At 45.7% G+C, this 18,453-nt stretch overlaps 2 protein-coding genes across 6 annotated transcripts in view; one reads left to right on the forward strand and one right to left on the reverse strand.

Moving 5' to 3' along the window:
* Positions 1-18,453, forward strand: part of DDRGK1 (DDRGK domain containing 1) — a 642,973-nt gene that overhangs the window by 72,629 nt on the left and 551,891 nt on the right. The window lies entirely within an intron of this gene.
* The window catches only part of POLL (DNA polymerase lambda), an 82,424-nt gene that overhangs the window by 9,288 nt on the left and 54,683 nt on the right, over positions 1-18,453 (reverse strand). For all 5 annotated transcript variants that reach the window (XM_078773749.1, XM_068111275.2, XM_078773750.1 and 2 more), the window contains 5 exons: positions 15,096-15,374; positions 14,660-14,845; positions 14,289-14,462; positions 12,064-12,192; positions 9,510-9,684 (listed from right to left, as the gene is read on the reverse strand). In XM_078773749.1, coding sequence (XP_078629875.1) covers positions 9,510-9,684; positions 12,064-12,192; positions 14,289-14,462; positions 14,660-14,845; positions 15,096-15,374 — 943 coding nt within the window. The remainder of the gene's footprint in view (positions 1-9,509; positions 9,685-12,063; positions 12,193-14,288; positions 14,463-14,659; positions 14,846-15,095; positions 15,375-18,453) is intronic.

Genomic DNA, 18,453 nt, shown 5'->3' on the forward strand with positions numbered 1-18,453 from the left:
TCACTCTCCTTGCACTGCCCTCTCTCCTCCTCACCCCCAGGAGTACCTCTGGCTACGGCTTCCTCTCCGCTCCCACCTTTTGTTCATATGTGTTCTGTACCGTCCCCCAAACAGTGATGACTCCATCGACATTTCACTGTCTGACAACATGAACCAACTTCTATCCACTCATCCCAACTCTCTCTTCCTCATATGTGGTGACTTCAATTGTCATCATGCCACCTGGTTGGGTGTGGGTTCCTCTCTCACCAGTCATGGCACCTCAGCAAAGGACTTCTGTGACTCACTGGGATTGACACAATCTGTCAATTTCCCGACCCGGATCTCAGCCAATGGAGTATCTTCTCTTCTAGACTTGGTTATGACTAACTTCCCTGCTAATGTCTGCTGCTCTTCTTCTGCTCCAATCGGTTCTTCTGATCATGTGCTTGTCAAAGTGGACATCTCTCTGGCCATTCTCAGAGAGCCTCCTCAGCGTCGACGAGTCTGGCATTTCACTCAGGCCGACTGGGACGGTCTTCAAGCAGCCATCAATCGTCTGGATTGGTCTCCCATCTCCACTGCCTCTGACATCAATTCTTCCTGGGAATTCTTCCAAAGCAAACTGATCTCTCTCATGCACAGATTTATCCCATCTCGCCTTCAGTTGTCTTACCCTTCCTCCCGTCCATGGTACACTGAATCTTGTGGTGAGGTAGTTGCCCTGAAACAACTTGCCTTTGCCTCTTGGAAGGCTAATCCAACTGAAGGAAATCTCAGTTCCTTCCACCAAGCTCGGAACAAGTGTGTGTCTACCCTCAGGAGTGCCAGGAAGCACTATCTCTCCTCACTCAAGAATGAACTCTCAAACCTGTCTCCTTCCTCCAAATCCTGGTGGCGTCTGGTCAAATCCGTTTCTGGTGTTTGTTCCCCCTCCATCCCCTCCCTTACCTCAAATGGCAACACAGTTGACATCGCACGTGACAAAGCCGAATGCCTCAACTCTGTGTTTGCCTCAAAATCCTTAGTCCCAAACCCATCTCTCTCTGTTCCCACCTTTCCCAGTCGAACCAAACTGCTCCTGGACTCTGTGACCTTATCTCCTGACAAGGTGGAGGAGTTTTTGTCAAACCTCGACTCTGATTCTGCAACTGGACCAGATGGCATCAGCCCACGGGTCCTAAAATCCTGCTCTGCCGCTCTATCTCACCCTCTCTCTGTTCTTTTCACCCTATCTTTTGCTCAAGGTCATCTGCCAGCATCCTGGAAATCAGCAAACATTACCGCTTTACACAAAAAAGGTGCAAAAACAGATCCTTGCAACTACAGACCAATCAGCCTGCTCCCAATTATCAGCAAAGTCATGGAATCCATCATTGCTTCGGATATGAAATCTTTCCTCTTCTCCAATGGCTTGATCTCTGATCATCAATTTGGTTTCAGACCAGGTCACTCTACTCTGGACATGCTGCTTCTGCTGTCTCAACAATGGATGGAGGTCCTCAATGCCAAACAGGAAATCAGAGCTGTCTCCCTTGACATATCACGTGCCTTCGATACGGTCTGGCACCCAGCTCTGCTCACCAAACTCTCCTCCTATGGTATCCATGGAAATCTCCATGCATGGCTTGCGGACTTCCTCTCTGGTCGTAGTCAACGTGTGGCCCTGAATGGATTTCTCTCATCTCCCCTTCCCGTTCAGGCTAGAGTTCCCCAAGGCAGTGTGCTGGGCCCTGTGCTTTTTCTGGTCTTTATCAATGATCTCTCCGACTCTCTGGAAAATCCTCTGTATCTCTTTGCTGATGACTCCACTCTCTGCCGCTCCATTCCTCTTCCCTCAGATCGGCAGTCTGCAGCCTCCTCACTCTCTGAAGACCTGGACAAAATCACAGACTGGTCAAACATGTGGAACATGTCTTTCAATCCTGACAAATCTCACACTCTTACTATGTCTCTCCGAAAAGATCGACTGGACAACCCTCCCATCTACTTTCTCAACAATCCTCTCCAAGAAGTTCTGTCGCTCAAGCTTTTGGGTCTCACCATCTGCCATGATCTTTCTTGGGAAAACCACATTTCCAAGCTGGCCTCCAAAGCCAGTCGCCGACTGGGCATCCTCCGTCGTGCGAAGTCCTTCCTCGGCACACCTGAGCTCCTCACCACATACAAGGCTTTCATCCGCAGCTCAATGGAATACTGTTCTCCCCTATGGGCTGGTGCTCCTGCCTCACACCTGGCTCGGCTTCACGCTGTTGAATCCAAAGCTTTCAGAATCATTGGAATCTCCCGCGATGAAGCTATCTCTGAGGGCCTTTCACTCACTCACCGCAGGCAGGTAGGTGGTCTTTCTGTCTTCTACCGACTCCTCTCCGGCCTTGCTCCCCCAGCTCTCTCTGTGCTCTGTCCCCCAAATATTCCTACAGGTCGCACAAGATCTGCCAGCCACCCTCTGATGGTTAAACTACCGAAATCTCGGCTCTCTGCTCACCTTCACTCTTTCATTCCTCTTTTCTCCCGCCTCTGGAACAAACTCCCACACTCACTTCAATCACACTCCTCCCTCCAGGTCTTCAAAACAGCTGTTCACCACCATCTCTTATCTTCCCCCATCCAAAACCTTGATCTTTTCTACCCCCACTAATTCACCCCAGATCCACCTTGTTTGAAATTCCAACTTCTTTCCTGGAAGTCTTGGCAGTGTCCATATGTTTTATACCTCTCCCACCCCCCCCCCCTTCCCATGCCCCCTCCCAAAGCCCTCTCCCTCCCACAGTTCTCTCGATGTCTCCATGTCTCTCGGTCCCTGCTCTCAAATGTTGTGTTTGTGTCCTTCCCCCTCTCTCCCCATCTTGTCTACCGCTCCCGATGTTATTTGTTTTGTGTGTCTGTTTGTCTTTCTGTGTGATTAATGTTCGCTCTTTCACGAGCCTCGATCTTGTATACAAAAAAGACCTGAATAGTAATTCACATACATTCACATAAATATGTAACACTCCCCCCCTTCAAGAAAGAAAGTTTGAACCCAGCGAAAACTTTCTTTGCCGGCCAACTTGGATAAACAAACCAGATAACTCACCCCCCCCCCAACTCATCAGTTCCCCCCGGGCACAGTCATCTATCTATAATTCCAGTAATCTCTGTACGTTTGTACGTTTGTACGTTTGTCTGTCTGTGACCGCTGTTTCTCGACAACCACGGGTCCGATATACTTTTAACTTGCCAGGTATATTGCTGGGGACCCGAGGATGTGCCTTTTCAAGGTTTCATATTAATCGGACAATTACTTACCGAGCTATGTCCAAAAAACGATTCAACCAATCAGAGAGCAGCGAACGATCGCGTGTGCCGAACGTGGCGGGCACACTCTGCCTCGGATGGCACATTTGAGAGCGTATTCATTTATTTCACGTTTGCAAACTATGTTGGCGTTAAACTATGTTTTACATCTATCTATAATTCCAGTAATCTCTGTACGTTTGTACGTTTGTACGTTTGTCTGTCTGTGACCGCTGTTTCTCGACAACCACGGGTCCGATATACTTTTAACTTGCCAGGTATATTGCTGGGGACCCGAGGATGTGCCTTTTCAAGGTTTCATATTAATCGGACAATTACTTACCGAGCTATGTCCAAAAAACGATTCAACCAATCAGAGAGCAGCGAACTATCGCGTGTGCCGAACGTGGAGGACACACTCTGCCTCGGATGGCACATTTGAGAGCGTATTCATTTATTTCACGTTTGCAAACTATGTTGGCGTTAAACTATGTTTTACAACTAATAAAAACGAATTTGCGATTCATTCGCTTTCCTGCGCGTTTGTGCACGCGATGGCGATTTCTTTACCAAACTCCGGAAGCCGTTCGCTTTGGACCAAACCATTGCATGTAAATAGAGGGGGGGGATTGTCACCACTCGCAAGCCGTTCGCTTTGGACCAAACCATTTCATGTAAATAGAGGGGGGGGATATAATTTTAGATATAGATATAGTACAGGCATGCCCTAGTCACTTAAAAATAAAGCAACAAAATTTCACACAATCCCCTAGATTAATTCCCTCTGGACCAAGCGTCAACCACTTCTAGTTTCTCTTGAATGACGGTTAAGAGGTGGTGACCAAAGCCCCCAAATTTAAACCTCTCTATAGCACTTTTTCAGGAGGCCCAGCGGAGTATTCCCTACATGGACGCCTTAAGGAATGTGGAGTTCACTGTTAGTCCGGGGAGGAAAGTTCATTACATGGACGCCTTTAAGAACGGGGAGTTCACGGTTAGTCCGTGCAGGAAAGTTCACTACCTGGACGCCGTTAAGAATGTGGCGTTCACGGTTAGTCCGTGTAGGAGCCCCGGCTCGGCGGCTCCCCCGTATATATAGTGCTTCAACTTCTCCAGACTCCTAACAGTTACGGTGGGACCACTTGTCCCAGCCGTTACCTGACTGGCGGTCTCCTTCTCGGCCAGTGCTCTGACATTCATTTTTCCGGGAGGTGCCGTAACTCTGGGAGCCTCCATAGTAATATCGGCTGCTGCCAACCCCAAAACTACTGCCAAGTTGTCCTCTTCTGTAGACCTCTCGACGCCTACGAAATGCCTTCCCTACTGTTATGGTCCGACCCTCCAAATCCTTACCATTCCAATTCTTCTCTGCCTCCCTGGCGTCTCTTGTGCTTGCAAACGTGACAAAGCCGAACCCTCTTGACTGTTGCGTTTCCCTGTCTTTTACCACCCGCACTTCCACCAGCGGCCCATATCTGTTGAAGACAGAGGTCAGAACTTCTTCCTCTGTGTTGAAGTTCAGTCCCCCTACAAATAACTTGGAACTTTTGTCGCCATCCCGAGCTGGTGGGGTGTTATTTACCCTGCTGTGCTCTTTACCAACCCTCGGGTTACCATAAATTTGCCCCCCGGCCAAATCATTCCCAATAATCACAGATACTCCCTCTACAGGAAGAGTGGCTTGTAAACCGACGGTGACCGGTCCTGACACCAAATCAGATTCCAAATGGATGACATGAAGTGGGGCACTAACACAGCCACCGATCCCTTGTAACCGAACACTATCACCCGTTGCGGTACTCTTTGACAATGGCAAAATGCCTTCAAGCATTAAGGATTGATGGGCTCCTGTGTCCCTCAAAACCCTAACCGGTCTTGGGTTAGTCAAGTCTCCCTTGAGTGAGACCAACCCCTCATAAATAAATGGTCGGTAACTCTTCTGTGGGCGATTTCTTACGCTTGCCATCGCATTCGGAGTGGTAATAGTCGGACTCCGCTCTGGGTCTTCCCTTTTCATGCGGTAACAACTGGACATCAAGTGTCCAGGTTTCTTGCAAAAAGCGCAAGTAGGCCCGGAGGAAAAACTCGTGGTCTGCCTCGGGCCCCCTGAAATATAAGTTTGTCTTGGGCCCGCAGCCCTCTGATTTCGAACAGGTGGGATATCCGCGTTGTCCCCATAATCCTCTCGAGGCCGCCGCCATGTATTGTCGTTCTCCGCACCTGCTGTTCCCCACCTCCCCTGCGGAGATCTAGGCGAGGAGTTAGGTTCGTGGACCCCTATCCGGTGTGTTAAGGCATAATCATCTGCCATGGTGGCTGCGTCCCACAACTTCGGTACTTTCTTTTCCTGCAGGTACACTTTGATGTCCTCGTGGACACACTGTTGAAATTCCTCCACCAGGATCAAGTCACGCAATGTTTCGAAGTCTTTCCCGACTCCTTTTGACTCACACCACCGATCAAACATGTTTTCTTTCACTCTGGCAAACTCCACATGGGTCTCACTCTCCCTCTTCCTGGCATTCCTGAATTTTTGCCGGTAAGCTTCCGGAACCAACTCATAGGCTTTGAGGATGTGCTTCTTCAATACCTCATAATCTGCACATTGGTCCATTGGTAGCGCCGAATAAATCTCTTGAGCTTTTCCCACAAGCACACTTTGCACTAGTATGGTCCAGGCCTCCTCCGGCCAGTTTAACTGTCGAGCCACTTTCTCAAAGTGTGGAAAAAATTTAGCGACTTCCTTTTCACTGAAGGGTGGAACCAGCCTCACATGTCTGCCCACATCCCAGGTGTTCTGGCGAGGTGTCGACCCCGTCAGCAAGGGTGGTACCTCTCCCCGTTCTCTCATTAACTCCAGCTCCTTGAATTTAATTTCTTGCTGAAGCTCCATGTCACGTTCCTTTAATTCCCTTTCCGCTTTTCTCTCCTCTGCTTCGAGGTCCCTTGCAGCTCTCCTCTCCTCTGCTTTTCTCCCTTCTAACCTTTCCTGGAGTTCTCGTTCCACTCTCCTTTCCTCTGCTTGTTTCTCTTCTCTCCTCTCTTCTGCTTTCCTTTCTTCTTCTGCTCTTTCCTTTTCTGCTTTCCTTTCTTCTTCTGCTAACCTTTCCTGGAGTTCTCGTTCCACTCTCCTTTCCTCTGCTTGTTTCTCTTCTCTCCTCTCTTCTGCTTTCCTTTCTTCTTCTTTGATCCGTTCCTGGCTCCGTAATTGCAACTCCAGTTTCCGGAGCTCAACGTCTTCTGGTTCTTCGGGTAGCCACTGCCAGGCTAACTCGTCCCATGTTCCTAATCCCACCATAGATTGTATCACCGTGATCTGCAACTCTGCCTTCCTCACATTAGTTCGGACCTCCAAGTTAAAATGTTTGGCCAATTTCAAGAGGTCCGACTTTAGTAACGCTCGGAACTGTGCCTCACTCGGTGTTACCGCAAAGTTCTGTGCCACAAACGCCATGGTGACTATCGTTAACACCTGTTAACCTTCACCCAAGACTTTATCCCAATTTCCCCAAAAATTTACCAATTAATACTTAATTAATAAATTTTAATTAATAAAAATATTATTTTATTATTTTATACAATTTTAGATCCCGGACGTAGACCCAAATGCGAATCCGCAAATCGTAATTTGGACGAGCCCCCAATTCTGTTACGTGGTCCTCCCGGTAACTACCTGGTCTCGGTGACCCCCGGACCGTGGGAGGCACCCCGCCAGAAAGATATATGATTTATACGCTTTCGTAACGCAATCAAGATGAATTCCAGTCCATAAGAAACCCCACACCAAGGATTCCGAGTAATCAATAATATATTCCCCCAAGGAATCAACAATCAACAACCATCAACAATCCACAATCAACAATCAATCCCCGAGATGATTAAGATGGCCATCTTATATATGTGTGTCCCCTTTCCCCACTCCCGACCCCTTGGGTACTCATGACCCCTTTGGTCTCTGTCCCTCACAATGTCTCTGGGCCCCTCCTGAACAAGGTTATGGTCGGCTTCGCCGCACACGGGCGGTTGAACGAACCCCGGGCGGACGTGCTTCCACCGGGCACGTACCGTACCGGGAACCACGGCTGCAGCGCACACCTCCTGGCCAAGCAAAGCGGGCAAAGCAAGCGCCGCTTGCAACGCGCGCGAGGCCCCAAAGTGCGACCCGTACGCGTCCTTGTAGACGGTGCGGCGAACTGTGCCGGACGCTGGGTCTGTGCACGGCCCCACGGCAACTTGACGTGTCAAAAGGGTAGTTACACGTCCCGGTAACTCCTCTCGCCAGACGGGCTTGGGAACGCAGCTTTTCCACGCTGCTCAATATCGATCCCAACTCTCGTCGGAGCTGGGCGAGGAAGAAGAAGAATCGTCGCTTCTCCCAGACCTCGTGTCTTTTTTTCTTCCGTTTCCGGTCTCCTTTTTCCCAGAAGGGCTCCTGACCCTTTAATCACAACAACCCTTAATCGACTACACATTGATAAGCAAAGACCTGAATAGTAATTCACATACATTCACATAAATATGTAACACTAGTGGACTTCACCTTATTGGCTTATTTGATATAGTAAAATTAAAAATGTTTAAATGTTTATGGAATGTATTTTGGTTCCCCGTAACCCCGCTTTTGATTTCCTGGATCTATGGTTGAGAAGTATAATCACCATCCTCAGGGTTGTAGAATGATTCCTCACAGAGGATATGCAGAACACCAGATCTCTCCACAGACGTTAAAGGAAGTCCATACCAGAGAGATGTTTAATTATTTTTTTTCGACCAAAAGCAGAACACCACTTGCCCGTGGGTGGAAACGGACAGTTGTATCGGACTGCTTTTCATTTCAAGATGAATAATTTCTTCCAATATCACACAAAGATTGAGGCTTGTCCAACCATGGGAAAGGTGTATTCCCTGCCCTAACCCAAATAAGGTAAAACACCGACTCAGTAAGCTAAGGAACATAAAAAGGTAGGTAACCTGAAGGGACCCAAGAAAAACGATCCAGCAAGGTAATCCCGCCATCATATTAAAATACGCAATTTGGTGTCTGTCGATGGTAAATTCGGTGCATTCGGTCAACACTTATCCAATATCAACCAAACTTGCCAGGTAGACTAAGGGTCACCAGACTAAGTTGGTAGCTACTTAGTTTGCACATCACACACTACACATCATGGGGGTTCCGAAGGTGGGGCCGATACAAATTCTCTACCTACGCAAATGTGTACCGAGCTGTTTTTTTTGTTGTTGTTGTTTTGTATACTGAATCGAGGCTCGTGAAAGAGCTAACATTTATTTCACAAACAAACAAACAAAACAAACCAGACAAACAAAATATTCAAAAAGAGGGAGCAGAAGACAAGATGGGGAGAGAAGGGGAAGCACACAACCGCAACATTTGAGAGCAGGGAGAAGTGTGGGAGGGAGAGGGCTTGGGGGCAGGAGGCGTGGGAGGGGGGCGGGGGGGGAGAGGTATAAAACACAAGGGGACCGAAATTAGCGGGGGTAGAAAAGATCAAGGTTTTGGATGGGGGAGGATAAGAGATGGTGGTGAACAGCTGTTTTAAAGACCTGGAGGGTGGAGTGGGATTGAAGAGAGTGAGGGAGTTTGTTCCAGAGGCGGGCGAAAAGAGGAATGAAGGAGTGAAGGTGAGCAGAAACCGGGAGAGCTGTTAGGGCCACTCCCGGTGATGGTAGCGGGGTTTACAAGTGACGCTTTGGAGCCGTTAATTGGATCAGCCATGACAATTGAAGAGCAAAAGGGATTGTAAGAGGCCTTGCATTGCTTTAGACTTGGCTACAAAAAATCCAGAGGAATTTTCATGTTTTATTGTTTTTTTTCTACCTTGGAAAATCGCCATGTAAAGGTGTCTAGATAACGGCTTGGACATTGTTCAATGTTATCATGGTGTTTTTCCAAGTCCGCTTCAAATAAAAGTAATAACACCAACAACAATAATAATAATATTAACATTATCACAAAATAATAATATTTATAATATGCATAAAAATAATAATAATAATATTAATAAAAATAATAATAATAAATAAAATAATAAGGATAATAAAATCCCCTATAATGTAGGGAGTGGTTGTTTCTACTTTAACAAAATCGCCAAATATTAAATCTCTGAGCCCGTATCAAACCATAGACTCACCTTCAGTCCCTCAATACAAAACCATAGACTTCACCTTCAGTCCCTCAATACAAAACCATAGACTTCACCTTCAGTCCCTCAATACGAAACCAGAGACCTCACCTTCAGTCCTTAGTCTTGCAAGAATGAGAGGCAGGGCACGATGAGGTATTGACCCTCCTTCCTCAGTTTGAGTCACCAACAGATCGACATCCCCACAGGTGTCACGACCTCGTCGATATGACCCACATGCCACCACTCGGATTCCTGGATCCACAGCTACTGCTGCCTCTTGTACCTGTAATGGCACGTGTACTCGTAAAGCAATATTTGTTGGTGTTGTGCGCTTTCAATTTCAACATCTATATTAAAAAAGGAGCTGTGTCTGTCTGTCTGTCTGTTTGTCATGTTATAACTTGAGAACGGATTAACGGATTTCAATAAATCCAACTACGGTGGATTCGGGTAACTCCTGGGAGTGTTTGTGATCCAATTTTTTTTTTTTATGGGTACATGGACACGTGTGTCAAAACTGCAAATGACAACACGTGACGTTGGTTATCCCTGCACAGAGAGCAGGATCTTCCAGGAATCCTTTTTTTTCCCCATAGATTAGCCATCGCAGCAAAGATTGGTATTTCCGTCAGCGAAGCGACGGGTCTTATATTCTAGTCTTCATAAACCTTAAATATATGACAGATAGTTTTTCATGATGTGATGCAGTATATTGTTGCCAATCCATCCCATCTTGGGCAGTGTCCACTGGATGCTTATCCAATACTGAAATCAAATGTCTTAAAGATCATTTGAATTTCCCACCACAAACCCAGGATCAAAGGATGTTGATCCCATGCTGACGACAACTGTGTAGCATTTTGCTCTTCTACAATTCATCTCACCTGGACAACCCAATTTTGCATTTGAGTAATTCTCACCATTTTTGCCTAAACCTCACCTTCGTAGCCATCCAACCCTCCCCAACTCCCAAAATGTTGGATGTGTTCCTTCACCGATTCAGAACGTTTCAGCATTTAGCACAAACCTCCTCCCTCTCCTTTGCCCCCCATGCAAACGTGGAATAGATCGAGGAGTTACATTTCCGCCAACTGTGAATTTGAGAAAAGGAAGAATAGCTCAAGATCAATCCTCAATAGTTCATGTTTCTGCGTGATTCGTCTTGGAAGATGGGTTCTACTTAAATAATCTGATTATGTTGGAATCACGAGATTATGTTGTGCACTAGTGATTGCCTCCTCTTCCAAACTCTATAAAAATAAATGAAGATTTCTATCATGCTACATAATGTTACATTTGTGGGGGTAGGGATGAAATACCGTAGTGGAGATAGGAATGTATAGATTAGCATGGACGGTGTGACGTGAAGAAGAAGACATTTGACGTACATAGTGGGGAACCTAGCAGGGTAAGAGTGTTTACATGTCGCCATAAGGGGCGTGGCTTTTGTGTTAATTAGTTATAGGGCGTAAGATTAATAATTCCCATTATGTAATGGCCCTTTTTAGTTGTAATAAAACAGAAGGGAAAATCACAGGGGCAGTCATTACAACAACCATAATCACTGACAGTACCCGGACATTACAACCGGCAAGTGAACCCCGTCCAACCAAACATTCCTGAAGGACAGCTAGACTCCGCCTTGGAGGATTGTAACTGGCGGGCTACGCCCCGAGCTCCATCATTGGGCGTCAAGCAGGCTGTGAGGCCCCGCCCGGGGATGATTGGTCATGGAGATGGGATGATGCACTGAGACGTCAGGATTCGTCGCAGAATTCATCGCTCTCACGTTCTGGGCTTGGTCGCGGGTGGTCGCATTCCTGGCTCATGTGCGATCGTAAAGAGGAAGAACCCGTTTTTAGTTCTCTCTCGTTCTGGTGCTGGGCGCGGGTGGTCGCATTCTTTGGCTCGTGTGCACTTGTGGAAAAAGGCTCTCTCTCTTGTTCTGGCCTGGGTGGAGGACGGCGGTGCTTCGTGCCGTGTGCGACTGAGAAATTCATCGGAGCTTTGCGGAGCATGGAACGACCGAAGGAGGAAGATGTTTTGCCACTGCTTCACAGCTCAGGGTGCCGTATGGCGATTCGCGCCATCTTGTGCGCTCCCGTGCGGAGACTCGGGGACCATTCGCGCTTGTCCTCGTCGGAGCAAAGCTGAATATCGGCCGACTCACCAAACCATTTTTCTTTTCTTTTATCATTCCCCTATTGTGTAATTGTGTCTGATGGAGGATCCTCAAATTGGGAATTATTGTTTTACCTCACCATCCATTTTATTTCCGTGCTTTATTTTCATTAAATCCTTTATTTTGACATTTCATTCTTATATTGTGAATTTTGCTCGTCTCGTATTTGTGTTTGTGGGTTCGAGGAATAAACCTCGTGGCGGCCGTCCGTTCAGGTAAGGCTTCGGGTCCTTCCCGAGCGTGCGAAAAGAAAGATAATCCCGCCAAGATCAGGTATACACCTCGGAGTAACAACGTTCGGCTATTCGTCTGAGGCCGGTGTTCATCGGCCACGGACTTGACAATACCAAAGTAGTCTGCAAGAAGTGCATGGAGGATCGTGGACAGATGGAACATGTATTATGACAAGTGTAAGATATAAGATGGATCAAAATCTAGGAGAGAAGTGACTGTGATAAAGGGATGGTGGTGAAGCCTGACCGTGTGTTCGATACGGTCCACCTCTGCACGTGGGATACGCTGCTGGAGATCATGGTACAACTGCAGGCCAATCTCCTGCTGCCGGGTCAGCGTTGCCTGGTTCCGGACATCCTCCAATGAGCGAAGACCCTGCAAGGACGAACGAACAGTCAGGTAACCATAATCGAGCAATTACATTCTGAAACATCTCATTCACCAGTCGGGGATCATTTATCCATGTACTCTATATAAGGCTATTGGTTTTGGTGTTCGTCTACTTTAGTATCCATCGCCCTTCATAATTCATTCATTACAAGCTGGTCAAACACTTGGAATATTTATTTAAATCCTCACAAATCTCACACTCTCACGATCTCTCTCCGAAAGGACCGTCTGGCAAACACTTCTGTCTATTTTCTTAACAATCCTCTTGAGGAAGTTCAGTCAAACTCCTGGGTCTCACCTTCAGCCATGATCTTTCTTGGGCAAAAGATAAACTATGCAACAGTCATCTTGGTCAACTTGCAAACCAAGCGGAATGGGAACAGCAGATCGGAGATGCTTTGGCACCTGGGGACTTTGCAGACCCTCTGCTGGCTTTGCAAGCTGCGGTCCTGCCCCGCTATTTACGATGTACGCTGAGAGGAGGCAGCTCATCGAGTGGTGCAGAATCCAACCGCAAAACTGGGCTGCTACGATGGCGTGTGGCAGTAGGAGAGGCGATGACTTTTTCTCGTCTTCACTTCCTCCTGGCCATGCTAAACGCCTGTGTGGATTGGGGCCTGTCGGCAAAATTGGCTCATTGCAGAGTTTGTCGGGGCAAGGGTGCGTCCTTCTGCAAATTCCTTTGCATGCATTTTTAAGTCTCCCTCCAATTCACATCCTTGTCCATGTCACAATATCTGTCACTTTCGAAAACCTTCCTAATTAAGAGTGGTATTCCAAACTGACTGCATACGTCAACTCTTTTATTCCTCGCTTCTCCCATTTATGGAACCACCTTCCAGAGGCTGGTGGCTGTCAGCAAAAATATTCTACCACACTATTATGCCGTCTCTTGTCATCCCCAATTCTGACCCATGGTCTTTATTACTCCCATTTACCTTTCCTAACCCAACGATTTCAATTGCTGGTTTCAGTGTTGCCTCCCCTCCTCCCTCTCCTCTTTTCCGGTTCATTCACTCCCTTAAGGTTCATTCATTCCCTTAATGTTTGCCCACTCTTTTCTACCTTGCTGTTGTAAAGAAAGAAGAAGAAGAAGACAAAAAAAAAACATTTCAAAGTTGGCCTCCAAAGCCATTCACTCACTGGGCATCCTCCTTCATACAAAACTGGGCATCCTACGTTGAACAAAGTCCTTCCTAGGGACACCTGAACTTTCACATAAAAGGCCTTCATCTACAGTTTGATGGAGTACAGCTCTCCCTTCTGAGCTGGCTCCCCTGCCTCACACCTTGCTCAGGTTGGCGCTGAGGAGAACAAGGCCTTCAGGATAATTGGAATCTCCCACATATAAGCTGAACCTATGGGCCTAACACTTTCCCATCGCTGGTAGGTCACTGGACCACCATTCCACCATGAACCCTCTTCTGGTGTAACTCCCTAAATCCAGGATCACTGCTCACCTCCACTCATTCATTCCTCTTTTTCCCACCTGTGGAATCAACTTCCACATTCCCTTCAATCTTTTTCTTCCCTCCAGGTCATCAAGACAGCTATAATTCCCCATCCAAAACCATGATCTTTTCTGCCCCCGTCAAGCCCCACCCCACCCCAAGTCCACCTCCTTCCAAATTTACAGTTTTTATTTCCTGAGAGTTAGTTTCGGTATCCATCTTGTCCACCCCTTGCGTGCGTCCTTCCCTACCCCTCATTCCTCCCCACACCCATATTTGTCCAAGTATCCCTTTATTTTGTCCTTCAATCCTGCTGTATGTGTCCCCCTCCTCTCTGTGTTGTTCCTTTTGTTCTGTTACATCCTGATCTGTTCAGTGTTCTAGCTCCTCCATGAGCCTCGACTCTGTAAACAAAAAAAAGTATTAATAATCTTTCATCTTGATTAATCGTATTCAAACAATGAAGGATGATTTGATGACGCTAACATTGTGGAACAGCTAAGAGGTATTGCTCAGTGTTGAAAGGATGATGGTGTGCAATACAGTATTTGTCAAAGAACAAGAGGGTAAATGTATTGGCAAAAACTACGCAGGTTGAACCAACGAACGGGTCACACAACGATCACCGACCTGCCGATACCAAGCCTGGGCAGTGTTGTGCCCGACACCCCAGATACCAGTGAAGAGAGTGAGGGTGGCAATGCTGTCGGGCAGGCACTCCGCCTGGCGCAAATGTCCACTTGCTAGGATTTCCGCAATCTTCTCGGCAAGCCGGTTACCGATGCCGGCAATGCTCCGAGCCTCCTGGGCAAGACCAGGAAGGAGAATTATGGAGGATGTAGGGTTGTGGCCCGGTGGCAGATTTTAAGAAATCTTAAAAGAAGCTTGAATCGCAAATAAAAGCTAGCCCTAATCATGGGATATTTGGGGGAATTTGGACAAACACCTGTTGCACGTTTTAAATTAACAAGCCATTTGTTCACAAAGGTCGACAAAGTTACCTCAATGGAAGTGATGGTTGTTGGATAACCCTTCAATGCATTTATGGCCTTCCTGTAGCTGTGTGCTCGCCAACGGTCGCCCTGCTGTGTGTAGGCTTTAGCCAAGACCTCCAGTTTTTCCGTTAGTTGAGAGTTGTGGTTCAGAGTGGGTCGAACTGCAAGACTGAGGGTCGAAACTTGGGAACTCTATGGAATTGAAAGAGAGGGGAAATAAAAAGCAGGGAAAGTAAAAAAAAAAAATTTTTTTAAAATCAATCGATCTTTTTTGGCCTTGTGGTGTCACTTACATTCGATCAAGTTAATTGGGCTTGTGTCCTCCAATTTAAAAATGGAATGCTTTTGTCATCCCCAATTGGAGTTGAACACTGACCCAACAGAGTCGGTCCAATTTAGTGAAAACGATTCATAAATAAATCTCATTAACCCTGCCACTCACTGTTATTTCACTTCGCAGTTGATCTGCATCTTCCAACGTGCTAGACGTAGTCCCAATAGGCCGACCGGTGCTGGCCAGAAGTGCTGCGATGTCAACGGGACTCACAGCATCATCCATCCCATTTTCTTCTTCATCTCTTTCAAAATGTCCTCGCCCATCTTGCTCCACACTGCCCTCTTCCTCTTCACCCTCAATTGCACCAATCCATTCTCTCGTTCTCTTTTTCTTCTTATGAAGGTCACCTAAATCACCGGCTTGTTCAGCCAGCTCATTTATCACCTGCAGAAGATGAGGATGTCAATATAATTATCGAGCTGCGATTTGTCACATATTCATTGTGGTGAATAAAACATATCAATGACGAAAATGGCAGCTGTAGTGGCACAGGGTGCTGTGAGAGTGTAAGATGTTGGAATGCCTCGTAACCTTAACTGAAGTGGGTGATTTTGAGTCTTCCCTGACTGGGGGGTTGAGGGGAGGCTCCCAGGCCCCCAGTACAGTTAGGGTTAAACAACAGATTTATTTACATATCAGATAGTCGACCTTTTAGTATTATAATATACGTAGTGGACTTTGTGCCCCAATGTCCTTCAGTGCGCAGTCTATGCTAAAGTATTTGGGGTCTTTAGGGTTCTTCAGGGTTTTAGGGTGGTAAGGGCTCTTCGGCGACTTGGTGGCCTTAAAGGGTCTTAGGGTTCTAAAGGGGCTTAGGTATCTTGAGGATTCTGGAGTCTTAAGGTTTTTCAATAGTATGTAATTAATGCACCAACTCACGTTCTGTGCGCATAAATGGACCGAAATGCAATACCCTCTCCTCTGGCGAGGGTAAATAAGAGGTTAAATTAAACGACGATGAAACATCTCATGAGATGACGGAATATCACAATATGTGATGGAGAAACAAAGATAGATTACATTTTGAGTTAATTAGCTAATTACATCACCACCTGGATGAAGATTTAAAGAAGAGCTCCATTTGTTTTTCACATCGACATCACAAATAGTTAGCTCTTCCACGAGCCTCGATCTTGTATACAAAAAACAAAAACAAACAAAAAGAAAAGAAATAGTCATGCCGAGTTTCAGAATGAAATTAGCCTCCCCCCCCCGTTGAGCTGCTTCGGAGCAGTACAGGAAAAAAAATGGATAATGGCCCCCATTGAAGGAAAGAAGGAAGGAAGGACTGATCTTGAGGTCTCATTGGTTTTTACTTTCTCTTTTGTCGTTTATGTTTTTGAACGTTTCCAGATTCGGGCAGGTTTTTAAATAAAAATCTGTTTTGCCGTAATTTTGATTATCGCCCCACTTTAGCTTCATTGCCGCCATCACAGTCATTGTTGTTGTTGTCGCTCCACTCTTCCTATACATATTCTCCCATAGCTCTTGGATAGAGGAGTCACCTGGGTATCGTTTTCACAAGGGGCGGTGGCAGCGTACATGATAACCACTTTAACTAGAGAAGTCGCCAGCTCTTAGAGCACTGTATTATGAAACACAAAAGGGTTTAAGATCAAGCGTTAAACCAATAAATTTTATTTGAAGACAACAAACTATACATTATATATTATTTGAGAAAGTGTCTGTTTGTGGGTTGGTTTTGCTTCTCTGTACTCGTGAATCACTGGATGCGATGAGTTAACAAATGGTGGTTGTACTTTGGATATGGGGAAAGGGTGTAGTGCAGAGCTTTATTGGGTAAAAAAGAAAAACAAAAGGGAATAGTCCCGGGGGTGGGGAGGGTGAGGAGGACCCAAATTCTCCATATATAAATGTATATCGTATAGTGAAGATTTTCTTGCAAGTCATTTCGGACAATTAACCCATCCATAAGGACGGGTCCTTCGCTAGTATAATAAAATATCAAAACACAACTTAGAAATTGAGAAAGGACAGGAGGAAGAGGGAAGGGGATAAAGAGATAGAAAGAGATCAAAAGAAGGTTGAGGGGAGAGAAAAGAAAGGGGGAGGGGGGAGAGAAAAGAAAGGGGGAGGGGTGAGAGGGCAAAGGAGAGTTTACATGAAGGGGAGGGGGAGAAGAACAGAGGTAGAGATGAAAGAACAAAGGATTGTGGTGGGTGGAGAAAAAGGAAATGGAGGGGCAGAACATGGAGATTAATCTGTAACTTTTGGAAAATTAATTAATTCGATAATTAATCGAAAAATTAAATAATTAATTGATTACTTGTCAACAAATCAAAAATACCCTTTACAGCCAAATCACGGTCACTGCCGTGTCCAAATAGCAGCTTCCTAACTCAAAACGTGCCCGAGATGTTTCCCAGACGATAAAAAGGTACTTAAGAAATCGATAAGAATTAAATAATTAATCAATTAATTGATTAAACAAAAAACAAAAAATAATCTTTTTGCCAAAGCACTTGCTCACGAGTGTGCCAAAATTTCAGCTTCCTAGCTCAAACAATGGCTGAGATATAGCCCGGACAAACAAAAAAACAAACAAACAAGAAGACGTCATGCGTAGCACGATACTTACAAAATCCACCCCTCCCCCCCCCCCCAAAAGTTTTCCATTGATACAGCAAATTGTCCATTTAATGAAGATTAAAATTTACAATCTTGATCAAAGCTCGGGTCAACAGGACGAAAAGTGACGATTTTTCAGATGAAAAATGATGATTTTGGAAGGTTGACCTTGAGTTGACCTTTGACCTTTTGACCTCAAAAATAGTTAGTTTTCCTATTTAGTGACTCAATGTGCAAATGCTGTTCAATTTTCAAGTCAATCGGATGAAAATTGAGGATATTAAAAATTTGGCCTATGTTGACCTCAAAAATAGATGGTGGTTGAATTCAGTGACCATATATATAAATCCTCTTAGAAGTTCAAATCAATCAAATGAAAATTGGTGATTTTAGAAATTTGGCCTATGTTGACCTTTTGGCATATGTTGACCTTTTGGCCTATGTTGACCTTTTGGCCTATGTTGACGTCAAAAATACTTGGTGATTGAATCCAGTAACCAGATATGCAAGTCCTCTTCAAATTTCAAGTCAATTAGATGAAAATTTAGGATTTTAGAAATGTGGCCTATGTTGACCTTTTGGCCTATGTTGACCTCAACTATACTTGGTGGTTGAATTCAGTGACCAGATATGCAAGTCCTCTTCAAATTTCAAGTCAATTGGATGAAAATTGAGGATTTTAGTAACTTGGCCTATGTTGACCTCAAAAATACTTGGTGGTTGAATTCAGTGACCAGATATGCAAGTCCTCTTCAAATTTCAAGTCAATTGGATGAAAATTGAGGATTTTAGAAACTTGGCCTATGTTGACCTTTTGGCCTATGTTGACCTCAAAGATACTTGGTGGTTGAATTCAGTGACGAGATATGCAAGT

Source organism: Myxine glutinosa, chromosome 3 (assembly GCF_964187855.1).
Source record: "Myxine glutinosa chromosome 3, kmMyxGlut1.1, whole genome shotgun sequence".
NCBI lineage: Eukaryota > Metazoa > Chordata > Myxini > Myxiniformes > Myxinidae > Myxine > Myxine glutinosa.